Below are 22,457 nucleotides of genomic sequence, written 5' to 3'. Positions count from 1 at the left end.
CAGTATACAGGAGAGTGGAGGGAGGGGCAGAGACAGGGATGGTGAAATTAAGCACTGTCATCCCATGACTATGATATAGTTTAGTGAAGTGTGGCATCTAGTTGAAGTTAAGTGATTGGTTCAATAAGAAGTGGTCCTTTATTCTTAAAAACAAGATGTTTTGGCATCAAACCTTTCATCAGAGCAGGCTGGTAACCTTCACATTGTCTGAAGATCCCCTTCTCTTCTCCTTTATTCATTATTCATGACAAATGGCCAGATTTGAACCAGGTGCATATATTTTCTAAAGGGAACATTGAGGACACAGATTAAATAATGGTGAGATATATAAAAAAGTAAACTGTAAATGAACATAGTTTAATGTTTTAGATTTTATTTTTTGGTGTTTTAACCTCGCTGAAAAAACCTGTCCCTCAGACATAAAATACTGGGACATAGCCTACTGTATACATGTATATCTTTGAGCAGCATTATTATTCCATAGACACATATTTTGACATAGTTCAGTCTCAACCTCTCTCCCCAGAACCAGATCTCACGCAATATTTGGTTCTGGGTTGCCGAGATGAGACACAGTTTAATGTATGTCTATGCTCCATAGAACACATCTATAGTCAAAGTATGAGACAGGTTGTCAGTGAATTCCTGAGGTCAGATAAGGGTATGTGCTATCCGGGATCCCCGGGACGTCCCTACCCAATTGGGACGGGACGTCCCTACCCAATTTTAAAATGGTTAAAGTAAGAGTCATGGTTATGGTTAAGGGGAGGGGTTAAATTTAAGGTTTAAGTTTTAGGGTTGGGACGTCCCAAGGATGATGGATAGCACTGATCGTCAGATAAGTGTCCATAAATGAGAGGTTTACTCTGTTTGACCTCCCATCATCTCTCTGCTCCATCTATGGCCTATAGCATCCAGCCTTTAACATCTACAGCCTATAACAAACAGCCTATAACATCTACTGCCTATAACATCCAGCCTATGTGTACCGGTGTGTGTATAGCACTTTGTCACATCTGATGTAAAAAGGGCTTTATAAATACATTTGAATGAATCTAAGTAACATAAAGAATCCATCGGTTTAAGCTTGAGATATCTGTGTTTTTGCATGGGCTGTGTCTCAATTCTCCGCATCTGTTTCACTGCTGCATCTGCGATGGAAAGTGTCAGAGCTACAGCACTGTTTCAGACCAACAGACATCCGGAAATCCGTCTTCTCACAAAAACAACTGTAGCATTTGAACAGTTTGGCCTACAAACTAATACCATTCTATAGAAAGGGGAGACTCTCACAAATATGATGGTGTTTTCTGTTTTGCTCTACGACCCCCACAAGCCTCACGGGACTTGTCTGAAATCCGTAACGCTAATTTGCCAACTTTTGTCTGTAGTGTCCGAACCGTTTGGGCTACAAACGAATATGACCCCAGGGTAGACTTTCACAAACATGATGGTGTCATGGGCCTATAAAAATAAGGGGTTAAATGTGTCAAAAAAACTACAAATATTTCCAAAGCTTTCTTATATTTCCTAGATATAAGAAAGACACGTCAATAACGTAATATTATAAATAATTGTTTTAATATTTCTGGGGGATACCTAAAGGGGTCCTAAAATTCTAAATCAAATAGTTAAATAAAACTATTCCATATGTCAGCTTAGAACCCCCCCCCCCCCCCCCCAAACGGCATAGACTTTTAAGAAATAACATCGACAACCTATAACATCCAGCCTATAACTACTGTAGTAACTACACACAGTGTAGTTACTACAAGAAGGCAATTACTACTACAAGAAGGCAATTAGTCCCTGTTGTTCCCCCATGATTGATTGATGATTGTAGGTGCAGCCCTATGGGCGACAATTAACTCTTCTTAAATCAGGTACTATTTGCCCTAACAATGCCTCACAAATCTTCAAGTGGGATCTCTCAAAACTTCCTTTAGAATAATGTCCATGAAAAGGTAACGATTATTTATGCAAATATTAAAGTTAACCCTGGAACTCTGTGCCCTGTAACTCTGATGTTGCTATTGCCTAGGTCAAAGGGTTTACATGATGTGCAGCCTTTAACTCTGTTGTTGGTCTCTTATAGGTACAATGGTCCTAACCTGGTTCTGAAGTACGACAAGCAGAGGAAGAGACTGGTCAACATTGCTGTTGACAACCGTAGCTCCCCTTTCTATGCTCTGAGAGATCGCCAAGGCAATGCCATCGGAGTGACAGCCTGCGACATTGATGGAGACGGAAGAGAGGAGATCTATGTGCTCAATACCAACAACGCCTTCTCAGGTTGACATGCATACACACACACACACACAGAGATGCATGCATACGTTTAAGCATTAATACTGTACATACACCCGCACATGCACTAATACACACACACGAGTACACACACACATACACACGGATCATGTCCTCTCATCTCTCTTCAGACACAAACACGGAAGGGAGGATCAATATAGCAGAGATAAACATTTCTAATCACAGACTTCATCAGGTAACAGATAAGGACTTTGTGTCGCTATTAATCTTCTGAGAGTTTATAGGACTGACTGCCAAAACTACAATATCACAGCTTTATCATTTTCTCTTTACTTTATTTACCCCCAAAATGGTTGTATAGGATTCTAGATGTTTTATCTTCATTTAAATCTAAAATATTCTCTTTTCTTTTCTCTTTTCTTCTCCCCTCCCCTCTTCTTTCCTCTCCTCCTCCTCCTCCTCCTCCACTTCCTCTCCTCTCCTATCCTCCTCCTCTCCTGAAGGTCGTGCCACCTACTCTGATAAGCTCTTTAAGTTCCGTAATGGCCGGTTTGAAGATCTGTTAAACGACGATATTAACGAACACCGCGATGTAGCCAACCGCTTGGCTGGACGATCTGTAGCCTGCGTAGACCGAAAGGTACAAGAGCCACACACACACGCGCGCTCAGACTGAGAAACACACTCGCACTGCAGAACTCACTATACACAGCTCTCTCTAAACAGATCTGTCTTTCTATGTCAGTTTCTGTCCTTTACACCCCATTACTAACCTCTTATCTCATTTGAGCATATCAACAATAACTCAGGCTTTCTGTTTAGTGTCTCTTCTCCCAGCCCATATTATGATGTGGGGTTTATATTTGTGTGTGTGTTTGTGTGACTGTAGGTGCGTAGTCATAATTCATGCTTGCTGTGTGTCCCGCCCTCCTCAGTGTGTGTTATGACAGTTCATTAGAAGAGAGATGTGGTGTTCCGTCTCCTCTTTTGCTCAGTGCACCGCTGTAATTACAAAACAATGGGCTCGTTCATTCTACAGACTGACATACAAGGGGAGAAATTATGTCTACACACAGACACGCATACACACAAAATACAATGACACAGACAAACACACACATTTAAACAAACATGCATGCATGCACTTGCATGCACACACACACACACGCATGCACACACACACACACACACACACACACACACACACACACACACACACACACACACACGCACACACACACACACACACAGTAAAATAATGTGGCAATAGATGGCCAGTGTATGGGCCAAATGGAGATAGGCAGAACAGCATATTTCTGTAATCATGACTGCAGTCCTCTCTACCCCACCCCAGGTTGAGGGATAAAGCTGTTACCCAGTGAGGTACAGTACGGACGGTATTAGAATCGATTTTCTGACTGCAGTCTCATCTGACTGGGCATGGGAGAGGAGCCAAGCCCATAGGAAGAGATCTCCTTTTAATATGACAATACCTTTACAACGGTCCAAACTCTTAGTCTCCTTGAGTGTGTGGTCTCCTTGAGTGTGTGTATTGTGTGTGTGTACTGTGTGTGTGTTTGCGCATGGGCATGTGCGTGCGTGTATGTGTGTGTGTTCATTTCATGAGATGGATGAGAGAATAAAGCTGTAAAAATCTACCTCTCCTATACTTTCTGAGAGGACCTTCTTATTCTCCCATCCACAGTTGGAGTTAAGTTTACAGCAGTCATTGATGAGCAGGATGTGAGCCCGCCTCATGTAATGGAGATTTCTCATCATTGTACTGTAATATGATATATAATATATACATTATATCCCCATTGGAGCAGCATCACAAGGTTATAAAAGCCACTGGTTTGAGCAGTTTCTCACAGCAGGAAAATATTCCTGCATTATAATTAATTTACATTTTTGTAAGGGTTGATACATCTTTTGTTAATCAAGTCTGACATTTTCTTAGGTGTAAATGACAAACTTCAGAAGCCTTTTAAACCTTGTATACACTGTTTGCATTTCCTGCTGCACAGGGAAATTCCATTTCACAACACAGATCAAATTAAGATATAGCACATTTGTATGTGGTAGGAAATTCAACTGATCAATCAACTTCAATTTTGTATCACTCACGTCCCAAACACACTTTATAGTGAAAGACAGTGTGAAAAAAGGGGGAAAAGACAGAGAAAAATGTTGTAATAAGACCTAAGATGTGAACCACTCTGTCTTGTTCCCCCTTTCAGGGGACCACCAAATCACAGTCAAAAGCTCTTGAAGACCACAATTCCCAGAGTCGCAGAGACTTTTGTAAACATAAAATATGTTGCAGTATGTTTTTTTGTATTTATACAGTACCAGTCAAAAGTTTGGAAACACCTAGTCATTCAAGGGTTTTTCTTTATTGTACTATTTTCTACAAGGCATGAAACTATGAAATAGCACATATGGAATCATGTAGTAACCAAAAAAAGTGATAAATAAATCAACATATATTTTAGATTCTTCAAGGTAGCCACTCTTTGCCTTGACAGCTTTGCACACTCTTGGCATTCTCTCAACCAGCTTCACCTGCAATTCTTTTCCAACAGTCTTGAAGGAGTTCCCACATATGCTTAGCACTTGTTGGCAACTTTTCCTACACTCTGCGGTCCAACTCATCCCAAACCATCTCAATTGGATTGAGGTCGGGTGATTGTGGAGGCCAGGTCATTTGATGCAATACTCCATCACTATTCTTGGCAAATAGCCCTTACACAGCCTGGAGGTGTGTTTTGGGTCATTGTCCTGTTGAAAAACAAATGATAGTCAAATGATAAGGGCAAACCAGATGGGATGGCAAATCCCATGCTGGTTAATTGTGCCTTGAATTCTAAATAAATCCCAGACAGTGTCACCAGCAAAGCACCCCCACACCATTACAACTCCTCCTCCATGCTTCATGGTGGGAACCGCACATGTGGAGATCATCCGTTCACCTACTCCGCGTCTCACAAGGACACGGAGGCTGGAACCAAAAATCTCAAATTTGGACTCATATCACAAAAAGGCCACTGAAAGTGTGGGGGAAAAGAGAAAAAAAAGGTAGAAAGATGAATGTGTTTGGTGTTATTTACTTCTAAATAGACTTCTATCACTCACTCAGAGATATAATTACTCATCTAGACCACTGCATCTTTCTTAGTCTCCAGTGTGTGTGTGTATTCCGCATACGTGCCTCTGTATATGTGTGTGTGTGCATGCCTCTGTATGTGTGTTTTTTAGTCTCCTTGGGAGGGAAGTGCCATCATTTGTCTTTTCCAAACTGATGAAGGGAAGCTATTGATTTAAGACATGTGAAAGTGATAGATGACACTGAAACAGGACCACTTTCAGACAAAGACTAGTGACCGAAAATGAGCTTTGGTATAAAGAGTTATCTGGAAACTATTTACACTTTTAGCTCCAAATGTGAATATTTGGTCCTACCCGAATGTCAAAGTTGATTTGTTGACTGTCATAGCCTCCCTAAGTCAAACAACGTCACAATGCGAAAGGCCTTCAAAACACGCACACACACATGCCCACACAGCCATTCATGCATGCATGTACACACACACACAACCACACACATTATGTATAGTCTCCTGATCTGTAATGACTGGTTACAGAAATGAGCGTGAGAGAAGCATCATTACTGAAAACCACTGACTTTTAACACCAGTAACTAATTTTCAATGGCCTTGGAGCCTGCAGCACTAAATCATATGTGTGTGTGTGTTTGTTTCTATTACCTGAGATGGATGTGCTGAGAGAGTGAGCTGTGACGATCTGATGCTGGTGGTGACATTTACATTCCTTAACAGTCATTTTCATTTTAGTCCCGCAGTGGAAATTCGATTAGATTGGATTTAGTCACATGCACAGGGTCACAGATGTAGTTGCAGTGTATAGTGAAATTGTTAAGCTCCGAGCTGATTGTCTGGGGGTAGAAGCTATTGCCCAGTCTCTTAGTTTTAGCCATGATGCTCCTGTACTGTGTGCGTCAAAGTGATGGATGCGAGGAGAACAGGCCGTGGCTCAGGTGGCTGATGTCCCGGATGATCTTCTTGGCCTTCCTGTGACATCTGTTGTTGTAGGTGTCTTGGAGGGCAGGAAGTGTGCACCCAATGCTGCGTTTGGCTGAGTGTACCACCCTCTGTAGTTCCTAACGGTCCGCGGTGGTGGAGATTCCATACCAGGCTGTGATGCAGTCCCACAGTATTCTCTCGATGGTGCTTCGGTAGAAGCAGGCAAATTTCAGCCGAATTTCTTCAGCCTGAGGTGGAAGAGTCGCTGTCGTGTATTTTTAGATAGACTGGATCTTTATGTTTGCCATCTGGGTCTTGTTTTAATAATAGTGAAATAAGACCTTCCTGCTTAGTACCTGACAGACCATTTCTATAGGATTAATTAAAACAATCTAACAATGGAGCTTTTAGTATATCAAAAAAGGCTTGATAGACCTCTACCAGTATGACATCAAGCTCTGGGTTTTTTCCAAACTGAAAGGATTTAATAGCCTCAAAGTTATTCCTCTGTAATTTGGCCTTCACACTGATCTTTCTGTACAGTTGTTAGTTTTTTTATTTTTTTGTTTTATTTGTAATAATTGCTTACCGTAATCTTCATTCAGTGGGAGAGGATGAGACGGAAAAGAGAACATCTGCTTAAAATATTTAGCTTCCTCTTTTAAAATATAATTTGGAGAATCATAGATGACTTCAGTAACGAGTTTCTGCAAATTATTTTTGTTAGCGTTCCTGTGTTGGAGATTCAGGAAGAATTTTGTGCATTTTTCTTCATATTCCATCCAGTCTGCTTTATTTTTGTAATATATTTCATTAGATCGTTCTTGAATAAGTTCCTCAAGTTCTTTTTGTTTTTCCTCTAACTTATTTTGCCTCTGTAACATCGTTTTTATTGCTCTCTACCTGTACTATTAGTTCATGTATTTTCCTTGTTAGTGGAAGATGTCTCTTTAGCCAGAAACTGCTTTTTTATTATTGATGAATATTGAATTGAATGACCTCTGAAGGTACATTTAAAGGTATCCCAAACAATAGGTGAATTTGCTGTTCCTATATTATACTGTAAAAATTCAGTTATAAATTATTTTGTCTTAGTTAAAAATGAGTTGTCCTCCAGTAAACTTTGATTACATTTCCAATATCCCTGTCCATGTGGAAATTCTATAAGGGTTATGTGAAGGCCAATTAGATGATGATCTGATCGCGTTCTGTCTCCTATTAAAACTTTTTTCACCTTTGATGCAAGAGAGAAAGAGACAAGAAACTAGTCAAGACGGCTAGTTTGATTAATTATATCTCTCTAGGTTGGGGTTTTTTAGTCTACAATTATCCACTATTTCTAATATTTCTAATGTGTTCATAATATTTGTGATTTCCTTAACGGCACGGTGATAATAGTTTGTAGAGTGATTTCCTTTACAGTCCATTGAGGTATTTAACACTATGTTATAGTCTCCTACCAGAATGATTTGATCATTTGTTGGCTGTAAGTTCAATAAATTGGTATAAATATTTTCAAAGAAGTATGGATCATCCTGATTTGGACCATATAGATTAACCTTTCTAGCGCAGGTGTTCCACTAGCGGAACCCCTCGACAACATTCCGCTGAAAAGGCAGCACGCAAAATTCAAAAATATTGTAGCTTTCACACATTAACAAGTCCAATACAGAAAATGAAAGATAATCTACCCATCGCATCCGATTTCAAAAAGGCGTTTTCAGCGAAAGCACAACATATGATTATGTTAGGTCAGAGCCAAGTCACAAAAACACACAGTCATTTTTCCAGCCAAAGATACGAGTCACAAAAAGCAGAAATATAGATCAAATGAATCACTAACCTTTGATGATCTTCATCAGATAACACTCATAGGGCATCATGTTACACAATACATGTATGTTTTGTTCGATAATGTGCATATTTATATCCCAAAATCTCAGTTTACATTGGCGCGTTACATGACGGAATGTTTTGATTCCAGATAGCCACATCAAATCCCAGAAATACTCATAATAAACATTGATAAAAGATACAAGTGTTACTCACAGAATTAAAGATAGACTTCTCCTTAACTTCTTATGGTATAGAGGACGCTTGCGTGCCACTTGGGCAAAAGCCAGGGATAATGCAGCTCGGCAAATAAAATAAAAATTATATAAAAATCAAACTTTCATTAAATCACACATGTAAAATACTCAATTAAAGCTACAATCGTTGTGAATCCAGCCAACATGTAAGATTTTAAAAATACTTTTCGGCGAAAGCATAAGAAGCTATTATCTGATGATAGCACAACAGTAAACAAAGATGGTAGCATATTTCAACCCTGCAGGCGCTACACAAAACGCAGAAATAGAATATAAAACATGCCTTACCTTTGACGAGCTTATTTTATTGGCACTCCAATATGTCCCATAAGCATGACAATTGGTCCTTTTTGTTTGATTAATTCCGTCCATATATATCCAAAATGTCAATTTATTTGGCCCATTTGATCCAGAAAAAACAGCTTCCAAAATGCGCAATGTCACTTCAAAATATTTCAAAAGTTGCCTATAAACTTTGCCAAAATACTTCGAACTACTTTTGTAATACAACTTCTTTTGTACAACTTTTAAACATTAATAATCGATCAAATTGAAGACGGGTCTATCTGTGTTCAATACAGAAACACAACAAACCAAGCTACTTTTCAAGACTTGCGCAACTCTCAACAGTATTACGCAGTTCCTAGATGGCCAGACTTCTTCATTGCACAAAGGAATAACCTCAACCAAATTCCAAAGACTGGTGACATCCAGTGGAAGCGGTAGGAACTGAAAACAAGTTCCTAAGAAATATTGTTTGCCAATGAGGACTCAATGAACAGACAGAGACCTCAAAAAAAAAATCTGAACGGTTAGTCCTCGGGGCTTTGCCTGCTACATAAGTTCTGTTATACTCACAGACATGATTCAAACCGTTTTAGAAACTTCAGAGTGTTTTCTATCCAAATCTACTAATAATATGCATATCTTATATTCTTGGCATGAGTAGCAGGCGGTTGAAATTGGGCACGCTATTTATCCAAAAGTGAAAATGCTGCCCCCTATACCTTAAGAAGTTAATGCAACCTCTGTGTCAGATTTTTTAAAAACTTTACGGAAAAAGCATAATCTGAGTACGGCGCTCGGAGCCCAATCCAGCCAAAGAAATATCTGCCATGTTGGAGTCAACAGAGGTTAGAAATAACATTATAAATATTCACTTACCTTTGATGATCGTCATCAGAATGCACTCCCATGAATCCCAGTTCGACAATAAATATCTGATTTGTTCCATAAAGTCCATCATTTATGTCCAAATAGCCACTTGTTGTTAGCGTGTTCAGCCCAGTAATCCATCTTCATGAGGTGCGAGCACTACGTCCAGACAAAAACTCAAAGTTCCATTACAGGTCGTAGAAACATGTCAATCGATGTATGGAATCAATCTTTATGATGTTTTTAACAGAAAAATTCAATAATGTTCCAACCGGAGAATTCCATTGTCTGTAGAAAAGCACTGGAACGAGAGCTAACTCTGTCGGGACCGCGCGTCACGAGACTGAGACACTCTGACAGACCACTGACTCATTCAGCTCCCATTCTCCCCTCCTTTAAAGCAGAAGCCTGAAACAAGTTTCTAAAGACGGTTGACATTTTTTTATTTTTTATTTTTTATTTCACCTTTATTTAACCAGGTAGGCTAGTTGAGAACAAGTTCTCATTTGCAACTGCGACCTGGCCAAGATAAAGCATAGCAGTGTGAGCAGACAACAAAGAGTTACACATGGAGTAAACAATTAACAAGTCAATAACACAGTAGAAACCAAAGGGGGAGTCTATATACAATGTGTGCAAAAGGCATGAGGAGGTAGGCAAATAATTACAATTTTGCAGATTAACACTGGAGTGATGAATGATCAGATGGTCATGTACAGGTAGAGATATTGGTGTGCAAAAGAGCAGAAAAGTAAATAAATAAAAACAGTATGGGGATGAGGTAGGTGAGAAAGGGTGGGCTATTTACCAATAGACTATGTACAGCTGCAGCGATCGGTTAGCCGCTCAGATAGCTGATGTTTGAAGTTGGTGAGGGAGATAAAAGTCTCCAACTTCAGCGATTTTTGCAATTCGTTCCAGTCACAGGCAGCAGAGTACTGGAACGAAAGGCGGCCAAATGAGGTGTTGGCTTTAGGGATGATCAGTGAGATACATCTAGTGGAAGCCTTAGGAAGTGCAACTTGACCCCATAGACACTGTGTATTTGGTAGGCCAAGGTTTGAAAAACTACAAACTAAATCAAAACAAATCAAATCAAATGTATTTATATAGCCCTTTGTACATCAGCTGATATCTCAAAGTGCTGTACAGAAACGCAGCCTAAAACTCCAAACCACAAGCAATGCAGGTGTAGAAGCACGGTGGCTAGGGAAAACTCCATAGAAAGGCCAAAACCTAGGAAGAAACCTAGAGAGGAACAAGGCTATGTAGGGTGGCCAGTCCTCTTCTGGCTGTGCCGGGTGGAGATTTTAACAGAACATGGCCAAGATGTTCAAATGTTCATAAATGACCAGCATGGTCAAATAATCACAGGCAGAACAGTTGAAACTGGAGCAGCAGCATGGCCAGGTGGACTGGGGACAGCAATGAGTCATCGTGTCAGGTAGTCCTGAGGCATGGTCCTAGGGCTCAGGTCCTCTGAAAGAGAGAAAGAGAGAATTAGAGAGAGAGCATACTTAAATTCACACAGGACACCGGATAGGACAGGAGAAGTACTCCAGATATAACAAACTGACCCTAGCCCCCCGACACATAAACTACTGCAGCATAAATACTGGAGGCTGAGACAGGAGGGGTCAGGAGACACTGTGGCCCCATCCGATGACACCCCCGGACAGGGCCAAACAGGAAGGATATAACCCCACCCACTTTGCCAAAGCACAGCCCCCACAGCACTAGAAGGATATCTTCAACCACCAACTTACCATCCTTAGACAAGGCAGAGTATAGCCCACAAAGATCTCCGCCAATCCAACCAATTTTTCTCAGGTTTTCGCCTGCCATATGAGTTCTGTTATACTCACAGACATCATTCAAACAGTTTTAGAAACTCCAGAGTGTTTTCTATCCAATACTAATACAATATGCATGTATTAGCAACTGGGCCTGAGTAGGAGGCAGTTCACTCTGGGCACACTATTCATCCAAAAGTGAAAATGCTGCCCCCTATCCCAAACAAGTTAATGAGCCAAATGTCTTTTTCATCCACTTTCATATTAATAAAGATCCACCTTCCTTCCACATCATTCCTAACTAGTTGCACATTCAGATTGACATTTTTGTAAATTAATATTATCACTCCTTTTGAGTTACCGTGTCCATGACAGAAAATTATTTCACCGCTCCATTCCTTTTTTCCACGCAACTTCATCTAAGAATGTAGAGTGAGTTTCCTTTAAACAGAATATCTTCTTTGGGAACAATCCTCAGGTTATTTTTTAAATATATAATCGATAATATTTCAACCGGACTGTACCTTCTTCAATAGGAGAGAGAGAGATAAAGTCTGCTCCAAGCTGTTGCGCATGCAACACTCTGCTGGCTCCCAGCCATACAATGACACGATGTGATCTTTCTCACTCATTTTTTCAGAATAAAAGCCTCAAACTATGTCTAAAGACTTCACAACATGTGGAAGCCATAGGAAAAGGAATCTGGTTGATATCCCTTTAAATGGAGCGAAGGCAGGAAATGGAACAGAGAGCTTTCAGGAAAAACAGCACCTCCGGGTTGGATTTTCCTCAGGTTTTCGCCTGCAATATCAGTTCTGTTTTGACAGTTTTGGAAACTTTAGAGTGTTTTATATCCTAATCTGATCATTATTATATTAATCCTAATTATATGCATATTCAAGATTCTGGGCCTGAGAAATAGGCAGTTTCATTTGGGTACGTTTTTCATCCAAACATCAAAATACTGCCCCCTACACTCAACAGGTTAAAACTTGTTTTTCAACCACTCCACAAATTTCTTGTTAACAAACTATAGTTTTGGCAATTCGGATAGGACATCTACCTTGTGCATGACACAAGTTATTTTTCTAACAATTATTTACAGACAGATTATTTCTGTTATAATTCACTGTATCACAATTCCGGTGGGTCAGAAATGTACATACACTAAGTTGACTGTGCCTTTAAACAGCTTGGATAATGATGTCATAGCTTTATAAGCTTCTGATAGGCTAATTGTCATCCTTTGAGTCAATTGGAGGTGTACCTGTGAATATATTTCAAGGCCTACCTTCAAACTCAGTGCCTCTTTGCTTGACATCATGGGAAAATCAAAAGAAATCAGCCAGGACCTCAGAAAAAAATAGAGCTCTCCACAAGTCTGGTTCATCCTTGGGAGCAATTTCCCAACACCTGAAGGTACCACGTTAATCTGTACAAACAATAGTATGCAAGTATAAACACCATGGGACCATGCAGCCGTCATAACGCTCAGGAAGGAGACGTGTTCTGTCTCCTGGAGAGGAATGTACTTTGGTGCAAAAAGTGCAAATCAATCCCAGAACAAGGACCTTGTTAAGATGCTGGAAGAAACCGGTACAAAAGTATCTATATCCACAGTGAAACGAGTCTTACATCGACATCACCTGAAAGGCCGCTCAGCAACTGCACATGGCGACAAAGATTGTACTTTTTGGAGAAATGTCCTCTGGTCTGATGAAACAAAAATAGAACTGTTTGGCCATTATGACCATCGTTTTGTTTGGAGGAAAAAGGGGAGGCTTGCAAGCCGAAGAACACCGTCCCAACCGTGAAGCACGGGGGTGTCACGTTCTGACCCTAGTTCTTGTGTTATTTGTTTGTTTTAGTTGGTCAGGAAGTGAGTTGGGTGGGGATTCTATGTTTTGTGTTTCTAGGTTGGTTTTCTGTGTTCGGCCTAGTATGGTTCTCAATCAGAGGCAGGTGTCGTTAGTTGTCTCTGATAGAGAATCATGATTTGTGGGTGATTGTTTCCGTGTCTGTGTTTGTCGCCACACAGTACTGTTTCGGTTTGTTCACATTTATTGTTTTTGTATTCATAGTGTTCAGTTTGTTTTTTAAATAAACAACCATGGACACTTACCACGCTGCGCATTGGTCCTCCGATCCTTCTCGCTATTTCTCCTCAGACGAAGAGGAGTAGGAAAACCCTTACAGGGGGTGGCAGCATGATGTTGTGTGGGTGCTTTGCTGCAGGTGTGACTTATGCACTTCACAAAATACACTAAATTTATGTGGATATATTGAAGCAACATTTCAAGACATCCGTCAGGAAGTTAAAGCTTGGTTGCAAATGGGTCTTCCAAAAGGACAATGACCCCAAGCATACTTCCAAAGTTGTGGCAAAATGGCTTAAAGTCAATGTATTGGAGTGGCCATCACAAAGCCCTGACCTCAATCCTATAGAAAATTGGGGGCAGAACTGAAAAAGCGTGTGCGAACAAGGAGGCCTACGAACCTGACTCAGTTACACCAGCTGTCAGGAGGAATGGGCCAAAATTCACCCAACTTATTGTGGGAAGCTTGTGGAAGGCTACCTGAAATGTTTGACCCAAGGTAAACCATTTAAAAGCAATGCTACCGAATACCAATTGAATGTATGTAAACTTCTGGCCCACTGGGAAATAAATCGTTCTCTCTACTATTATTCTGACATTTTACATTCTTAAAATAAAGTGGTGATCCTAACTGACCTAAGACAGGGAATTTTTACTATAATTAAATGTCAGGAATTGTGAAAAACTGAGTTTAAATGCATTTGGCTAAAGTGTATGTGAACTTCCGACTTCAACTGTATATATTCTTAATTTCTTTAATTTTTACTTTTCAATTATGTGCGTTTTGTTTTCTAGGTATTATTACTGCGCTGTTAGATCTAGAAACACAAATATTACGCTGCACCTGCCGTAACATCTGCAAATCTGTGTACGCGATCAATAAACTTTGATTTGATGTGTGTGTGTGTGTGTGTGTGTGTGTGTGTGTGTGTGTGTGTGTGTGTGTAAGGGCTAGTGGGTAACTTAGCGCATTGTAATGGTAGTGTGTAATCTATTAGGGTGGTTCCGTCTGTGCCTTTATGTCTGCAGGGACCCTCACTGATAATGGAGTGTGAAATTAACCTCCAAAGGGATGAAGAGAAAGATGGAAGGAGGAGAGTGAGAGAAGGAGGGAGGAAAGAGAGGAGGGAATGAGATGGAGGGCTGGAGAGAAAAGAGAGGGAAGGAAAGAAAGATGGAGAGAGAAAGATTGTAGGATGAAAGAAAGAGAGAGAAGGGAGACAGGTAGAGAGGTGAAGAGAAAATTGTATGTGTGTGGGGAACTGAGTAGGGAATTAGGGAACAAGGATAAGGGTTGAGTTAGATGAGTGAAAGATAGGGGTCTAGAGTTCCAACCTTTTTGTGCAGTCAATGGTTCCAACTTTTCATGTCTCTCCTTCCTTATGGAACTGGTTGTGATGCCACGGACAATGTTTGTTCACGTTGCTTACTAAAGTCTCTTATCCAAATAATTCCTTCTCCTTTCATATGGTACATATCGTTATGCCATCTTCTAAATACTGTTACAAACTTCACCTATGTTCTTCTCTTCATACATGGTTGTTTTAATAACCAAATTTACCAGCGGTAACTTAAATCTAACTCAAAGTCCATGTCTTCTTGTCTCTAGGGTACAGGTCGTTATGCTATCTACATAGCTAACTATGCTAGTGGTAACGTGGCTCCCCATGCCCTGATAGAAATGGATGAAGCTGCCAGTGACCTCTCCCGAGGCATCATCGCCCTGTCCAACGTCGCAGAGCAGGCTGGAGTCAACAAGTTCACAGGTAGATCTGTGTGTGTGTGCTTGTGTACCTATGCAGAGTTAGAGAGAGAGAGTAAAAGTGAGAGTACTAGAATGAGAGAGAGAAAGACAATTTGGGAAAAACGGAGGAGTGATAGAAAGGGAGGAAGAGACCATAATCCATTGCGTGCCTACTTGTCCGGTCTGTGTTTATTTTACACCTAAGTAAAATACAGAAGAATGTGCTATCGAGAAAGACAGCAGTTGCTTTGCGAGGTCTCTCTACCTGAAAATGCATGATCTAAGTGATTGATAGTTGGTATTCAGCAGTCATAAAATGATTTTTTAAAACATTTTATTTAACCTTTATTTAACTAGGCAAAGGTAGGCCTTATTTACTTTGAAGGACTACTAAAATAGTGATTTTGTAAGACAGCATAGGCAGCAGCTCTGTAGAGATGAGAATGAAGTAATAAAGTAAATCAAATAAAACAAATGTAATGCAACAACTGAAATAAAAGTAAAGTATTGTGAATAAATGATGGTTAATAAGTGATAAGCAGTAATGGGCATCACTACCATCATGGGACTTGTATTAATTGTTTTATTCTGTTTTGTTACATTATTCAACCCACATAATGCATACTGCATTTTCATGTTTAAAAAAATAATCGAAAACAGTGATTTAAAAAATTATCAAACCGAAACCGAACCGACCTCAAAAAGAACTAATTGCTTAACACTAGTTTGGGATAGTTAAAACATTTGCTAATAACAACGTATGCTTATTTCTTTATGGGGAACCATAGTGAATCAAAGAACCCTTCAGTGGTTCAATCGAATATTTAGGGGCGTGGTTTGCTCACAGCTCTTATTGTGCAACTGTGAGTGAGAGTCATTCCAGTTGATCTAATCTGTTGTGTTATGCCATTACATGCTATATATGACTATGGCCAGTGACTGTGTCTTGTGAAAGAGTCACGTATGGTCTTGTGTCAATTGAGAACGGTCGGCTAAGTCAGTGGTTAACAATTTTCTCCTCGGGGACCCCCAGCTGTTCCAAAGCTAGCACACCTGATTCAACTTGTCAATTAACACAATAATAACGCCTATGGAATTTTAACAGTATAGAATACAGAACCCTCTGGCGTAGTGGTTAAGGGCGCTGTACTGCAGCGCCAGCTGTGCCACCAGCGCCAGCTGCGCCCAGGCTCTGTCGTAACCGGCCGCGACCGGGAGGTCCGTGGGGCGACGCACAATTGGCCTAGCATCGTCCGGGTTAGGGAGGGTTTGGCCGGTAGGGAAATCCTTGTCTCATCGCGCACCAGAGACTCGTGTGGCGGGCCGGGCGCAGTGCGCGCTAACCAAGGTTGCCAGGTGCACTGTGTTTCCCACGACACATTGGTGCGGCTGGCTTTCGGGTTGGATGGTGCTGTGTTAAGAAGCAGTGTGGCTTGGTTGGGTTGTGTATCGGAGGACACATGACTTTCAACCTTCGTGTCTCCCGAGCCCGTATGGGAGTTGTAGCGATGAGACAAGATAGTAGCTACTAAAAGTTTCTATATAGCCCCCAAAAGGGTTGTAACCATAGTGGAACCCTTTTCTGGTGCAATTATAGAACCTTTTTTTATGGTCCTTAAGATACCTTAGGAAAGGGTTCTTTATAGCACCATACAGGTACCATTTACATAACCTTAAAAAAAGGTTCTATGTAGCACCAACAAGGGATCCGCTTTTGTTGCAACCCAGCCTGATGAGGACTGGCCACCCCTCAGAGCCTGGTTCACGTTGCCCCTAGTGGATGGTATTGAAGCATCCCCCGACATCCTGCAGTGGATCTGCTGTGTGTGTGACTGGCCATGTTCTTTGTCCCGAGCCTGATTTACAGAGCGACCAAGTCCCACTGAAATATAGACCTTTTGAGTGAGAGAGAGCAAAAGTGAGAGCACTAGAATGAGAGAGACAATTTGAGAAAAACGAAGGAGTGATAGAGGGAAAGGGAGGAAGAGAAAGAAACGAGACATAAAGGTGTTATAAGAGAGGAGAGATAGAGAGAGACAGAGACTGCCTTGTCAGCTGTTTACTCCAGTCAAAGTCATGAAGTTAGGGAGAGGAGAAGAGAAGGGCGACACGCACATACATCACCCTGGACTGGCTCAATGACATTACTCACTGCTTAGTAGAGCTGTGTTCGTGCGTTTGTGTGACAGGGAGTAGAACGGACAAACCCTGAATCCCAAATGTACTCCTTGCCCTCCTTAGGTCTAGATCTAAGAAGATTGGATAAGTGTAAGCAATATCATTGTTAGCTCCATATATTCCTCTGATAGGCAAGATATACCTATCCAATCCTCTTTGATCTACACAATTGCCTAGGAGATCAGAGATAGGGGTTGATTTGGTCTAGGTAAGCAGCTAAATTGCTAAACCAGGTTTTGTGGTCCTGGGATTGCACACAGGTATGGTGACCACTGCTGTAGGAAGGCATCCAAACCACTAGAGGGCAGAGTGTTCAGAGTGGGTAGATTAACAGTATACCATCACGGTTTCATAGTGATCTACATGCCTTCATTTTACGCTCATTAATCACACTGGAGGAGGAACAGACAGTGAGGTTGTATTTTTAATCGTAACATCGTCCTGGGGGGGGGGGGGGGTAGTTCATATTTTATGACCTAAAGGAGCGGTTGTGTTGTCTGAACTGATAGAGAGAGATAGTCAATCAACAGATATAAATCTGATACCAGGGTGACTCTGCAGATTTTAAGACTGAGTCCTGACCCCCCCCCCCCCCCCCCCCTACTCCCCCTGGTCCCTCGCTCTTCTTCCTTCAATCTGTGTTGTCCTGATATAGGGGGGACAGATATTATACAAGGAGTATTTTGGGTGGCTAGTTCGACCCATTTCATTCAAGCCAGCATCGGTGCAAGATTAAAACCAAAGTGATTTGAGCAATTAATACAAAAGGGCTTTTGGCTTTAATAAATTAATTGTATGGTACAGGGTGTGTCTGTGTTAACAAGATCTCACGGTTTTACCAATTTGACTTCAGATTCTAACGTTTATTCACGTTTTTACTAATGTCAAATTTAGAAGTTTCCCCAAATGTCAAATTCGACCCATTTCAGGAAACTAGGCTTATGTCTCTACTTCACAGCAGAGCCGTTTGAACGTAATTTTTTATTTTTATCGAAATGTCTTTTTGGGGGCAGAAATGCCTTCTCGAACATATACATGTTTATGTGCCTTAATAACACACTTGTATGCCATCTGAAAATACAATTGTTAAATTACGAGCCTAGTTGGTTTAGCCACAAAGTCAGAAACCTTCCCGCTAGCCATGATTGACTGATAATGAGTGGGCTGGACAGGCAGAGAGATGAGTTTGGATTGGTCTGCCATATAGCACGCTTTTGTATATTTGAGCTGGTCAGTGTTGCTAAGTAATCCTGTCTAAGGCGGCTTTACAATTTTTTTATTGAGTAGTAAAACTGCGTAAGTTTCGGTCTCCACTTTCTGGAGGACCGAGTTTTGAAATCAGTGGATTTCAAGTATGATAGCTAAGGAGATGGAGAAAACACCTGTCTCCAGATTACATCTTCAAACTAAGGGCAACCATGGCATCCGACAGGAGACGTGTTCCTCCATGATGTATACGAGTAGATAGTCTAGCTAGCAAAATTTTCAGATATTACACATTTCTAATTTTGACAGAAAGTGGTTTCATTTCAAGTTAAAGTGTACTGTTAGCTAGCTAAATAGCTAATGTTAGCTGGCTGGCTCGCTAGCTAATGTTATGTGTATGCTTGGCTAGTTATAGCCTAATTTTAGCTAGCTAACATTGAACCTGGTTGCAGATTCATGCAGGGTAGTAACGTCATGAGTTGGGATTATAGTTCATTGTTTAGCTAGCTAGCTACATTTTTTAACAAAAGACTCCACTATGCAAGTAACCATTTTGGGTGTGTTCGTAAATTCAATATGGCCATCTACTCCGATTTCAGAGCACTCTCGTCTGAGTGTGCCAGAGCGCAGAATATCAGATGAATTTACGAATGCTCAACACCCTTTGAATATGGCCGGTGTCAGTAAACATCAACAAAAAAGCATAATTCAATTGTTGCCAGCAGGACAGTTACAGTCACCAACGCTCTGGATAACATGAAAACAGCCTAACCAGCTCTGCTAGGGCGAGTAAAATGGGTGGGGGCTAAAGCTTAAGAGGGTGTAGACAAAAAGAGCTCTTCAGGACGTACCAAAACATTCAAAGGCCTCTCCAGTAGGTTCCAAAGCATTTCCCATTGTTCCTGAAATGCAGTGTATGATATACCATTTTGTTGCTCTGTGTCTCTGCTTTTATCCAGTGTAAATAGAAATGTACTTGTTTTTTACACCATGGGTTTTACCTCCTACTCCGCATCATTCTGTTTCTCCAAACGTTACATTTCAAATTTAAGGATTAAGGTTTCGAAAAGGGTTAAAACATTTAGTTTAGGAATTCATTCTGAATGGTTAAGGGTTACATTTTGAGATAAGGTTAAACAAAACTACAAAAAATGAGTGTCTACCATTGGGATTGAATTTACTACCTTCGGATCAGGAGATTACGCCTATCTGCCACTGCTGTCCACAACACCTTAGCAAAACCCAAGCCTACTTGATGGTAATAGTGCTCACTGTTGCCCGTAGTGGCTGGTTTTGAAGTCATTTCCCAACGTCCTCTGGACATGGACAGGCGTTACATTTCTAAGTCAATCTTGAGTAATCTGACTGATCTGTGCGTACTGTATGTGTGAGTGTGCGTTTTTGCATGCATGTATCTTTCTGTGTGTGCGTGCGTGCGTGTGCATGTTCATGTGGTCATGCTCCCTGTGATGTGTTGGCAGTTGGTGTTCTTTCTCTCTGTGAGGTCTGTGTCAGCAGAATGCCCTATGTCCCGTTCAGGGGAAATGGCCTGGAAAGACTGTAATGATCTCTCTGATCGCTTTTCTGATGGAGCCTGCTCTCGCCTTCTTTCCTCTCTCACTCGCTCTCACTCTCTAGCTCTCTCTCTCTTTCTCTCTCTCTCTCTCACTGTCTCTCCTTTCTGTTCTCTTTTGATGTCTCCCTGTCCCGCGTTATCCCCCCCAGGTGTTGCAACCAAAATTACAGTGCCTTCAGAAAGTATTCACACCCCTTGACTTTTCCACATTTAGTTGTGTTACAAAGTTGGATTAACATTTATTTAATTGCCATTTTTTGACAACAATCTGCACAAAATTTTCTGTAATGTCAGAGTGTAAGAAAAATTCTAAAATTTCTAAAAAATATATGAAAATAAAACACTTGATATTGTATTAAGTACTGAACCCTCTGAGTCAATACATCTTAGAATCACCTTTGGCAGCAAGTACAGCTTTGAATTGTTATGGGTAAATCTCTAAGAGGTTTCCACACCTGGATTGTGCAACATTTTCCCATTAATCTATTCAAAATTCTTCGAGCGCTGTCAAATTTGTTGTTGATCATTGCTGGACAACCATTTTCAGGTCTTGCCATAGATTTTCAATCAGATGTAAGTCAAAACTATAACTTGGCCACTCAGGAACATTCACTGTCTTCTTGGTAAGCAACTCCAGTGTAGATTTGGCCTTGTGATTTAGGTTATTGTCCTGCTGAAAGGTGAATTAATTTCCCAGTGTCCTCTAGGATTTAGCCTGTGCTTAGCTCCATTCCATTCATTTTTTTTACCTTGGAAAAACTCTCCAGTCCTTAATGATTACAAGCATACCCATAACATGATGTAGCCACCACTATGCTTGAAAATATGGAGAATGTTACTCAGGAATGTGTTGTATTGGATTTGCGCCAAACATAACACTTTGTATTCAGGACTAAAAGTGAATTGCTTAGCCATATTTTTTGCACTATTACTTTAGTCAAAACATTTTTATGGTAAATGACTTCACCAATCAGTGCAGCTAGAGCAGCTTGCTATGGAGCGAGTAAGCACTTTAATCTGTATAGTAAAGTTGCTAAGAGCAAATTGTATTTTGCTGTAACAGCATGCACTGTTAAAAAAGTGTTTTGTAACACTAAAACTAATGGCAACTGAGCTGCCACCATTGTTAGGGAGACAAAACCTTTACTTTACTGGGGTTTACACCAATCAGGCCCCTGAGGACTGTAATTGCCTGTGGACTCAGGGGTTATGTATGGGGTTATGAGGCAGATTCAAGGTGTACTGAAACCAGTGGCAATTTTACTATGTAAGTCTTGGTTGGGAAAACACACATTTTTTAGGCGGGGGATACATGCTAGCAAAGCCACAACACTAAACAATACATGAACTGCACTATAACGGTGACAAACGGTGCCCGTAAACTGTTAGGGCCTACATAAATGTGTCCAAACAGCAGAGCTGTCAACACTTGTTTGCAGTTCCTACCGCTTCCACTGGATGTCACCAGTCTTTGGAAATTGGTTGAGGTTATTCCTTTGTGTAATGAAGAATACGGCCATCTTGAATCAGTGTAACGTTATGTGTCCTGTTTGAGAGTTGCGCAAGACTAGAAAGCATGCTTGAGTTTGTTGTCCTCCTGTATTGAAAACAGAGAGAACCGTCTTCAATTTGATCAATTATTAACGTTTAAAAATACCTAAAGTTGTATTACAAAAGTAGTTTGAAATGTTTTGGCAAAGTTTACAGGTAACTTTTGAGATATTTTGTAGTGAAAATTGGAAGCTTTTTTTTTCTGGATCAAACGCACCAAATAAATGGACATTTTGGATATATATGGACGGAATTAATCGAACAAAAGGACAATTTGTGATGTTTATGGGACATATTGGAGTGCCAACAAAAGAAGCTTGTCAAATGTAAGGCATTATTTATATTTTATGGCTGGATTCACAACGAGTGTAGCTTTAATTTGGTATCTTACATATGTGATTTAATGAAAGTTTGAATTTTATAGTATTTTATTTGAATTTGGCGCTCTGCATTTTCCCTGGCAATTGGCCAGGTGGGACGCGACAGTCCTGCCTATCCCAGAGAGGTTTGAGCGAGCTAAGACAAACGTAGTCAATAAGATGGATGTAGTCAAAACTATTTGTTCAGCACTTCTAAAATCTACAATGACAGAATTCAGAACATTAATCTCAGTAATCTCCCATTACACCAAGTCAGAGCCGTCGGATAAATAAAGGGGGAATATTAGCAGACAATGAAAGCTTTAACAATATTCGTTGATGACATTTCTCTAAAACAGGTTATAGGCTACATGTGCACCTCCAAGTCGGAACTATAG

General features: G+C 40.6%; 1 protein-coding gene across 1 annotated transcript in view; it reads left to right on the top strand.

The window, feature by feature from the left end:
- Positions 1 to 22,457, top strand: part of crtac1b (cartilage acidic protein 1b) — a 52,905-nt gene that overhangs the window by 12,012 nt on the left and 18,436 nt on the right. The window contains exons 3-5 of the mRNA XM_020494190.2: positions 2,096 to 2,292; positions 2,772 to 2,908; positions 15,055 to 15,211. Of these exons, the coding sequence (XP_020349779.1) occupies positions 2,096 to 2,292; positions 2,772 to 2,908; positions 15,055 to 15,211 (491 nt within the window). The remainder of the gene's footprint in view (positions 1 to 2,095; positions 2,293 to 2,771; positions 2,909 to 15,054; positions 15,212 to 22,457) is intronic.

This window comes from Oncorhynchus kisutch, linkage group LG11 (assembly GCF_002021735.2).
Source record: "Oncorhynchus kisutch isolate 150728-3 linkage group LG11, Okis_V2, whole genome shotgun sequence".
NCBI lineage: Eukaryota > Metazoa > Chordata > Actinopteri > Salmoniformes > Salmonidae > Oncorhynchus > Oncorhynchus kisutch.
This window is presented reverse-complemented; position numbering and strand designations above follow the sequence as displayed.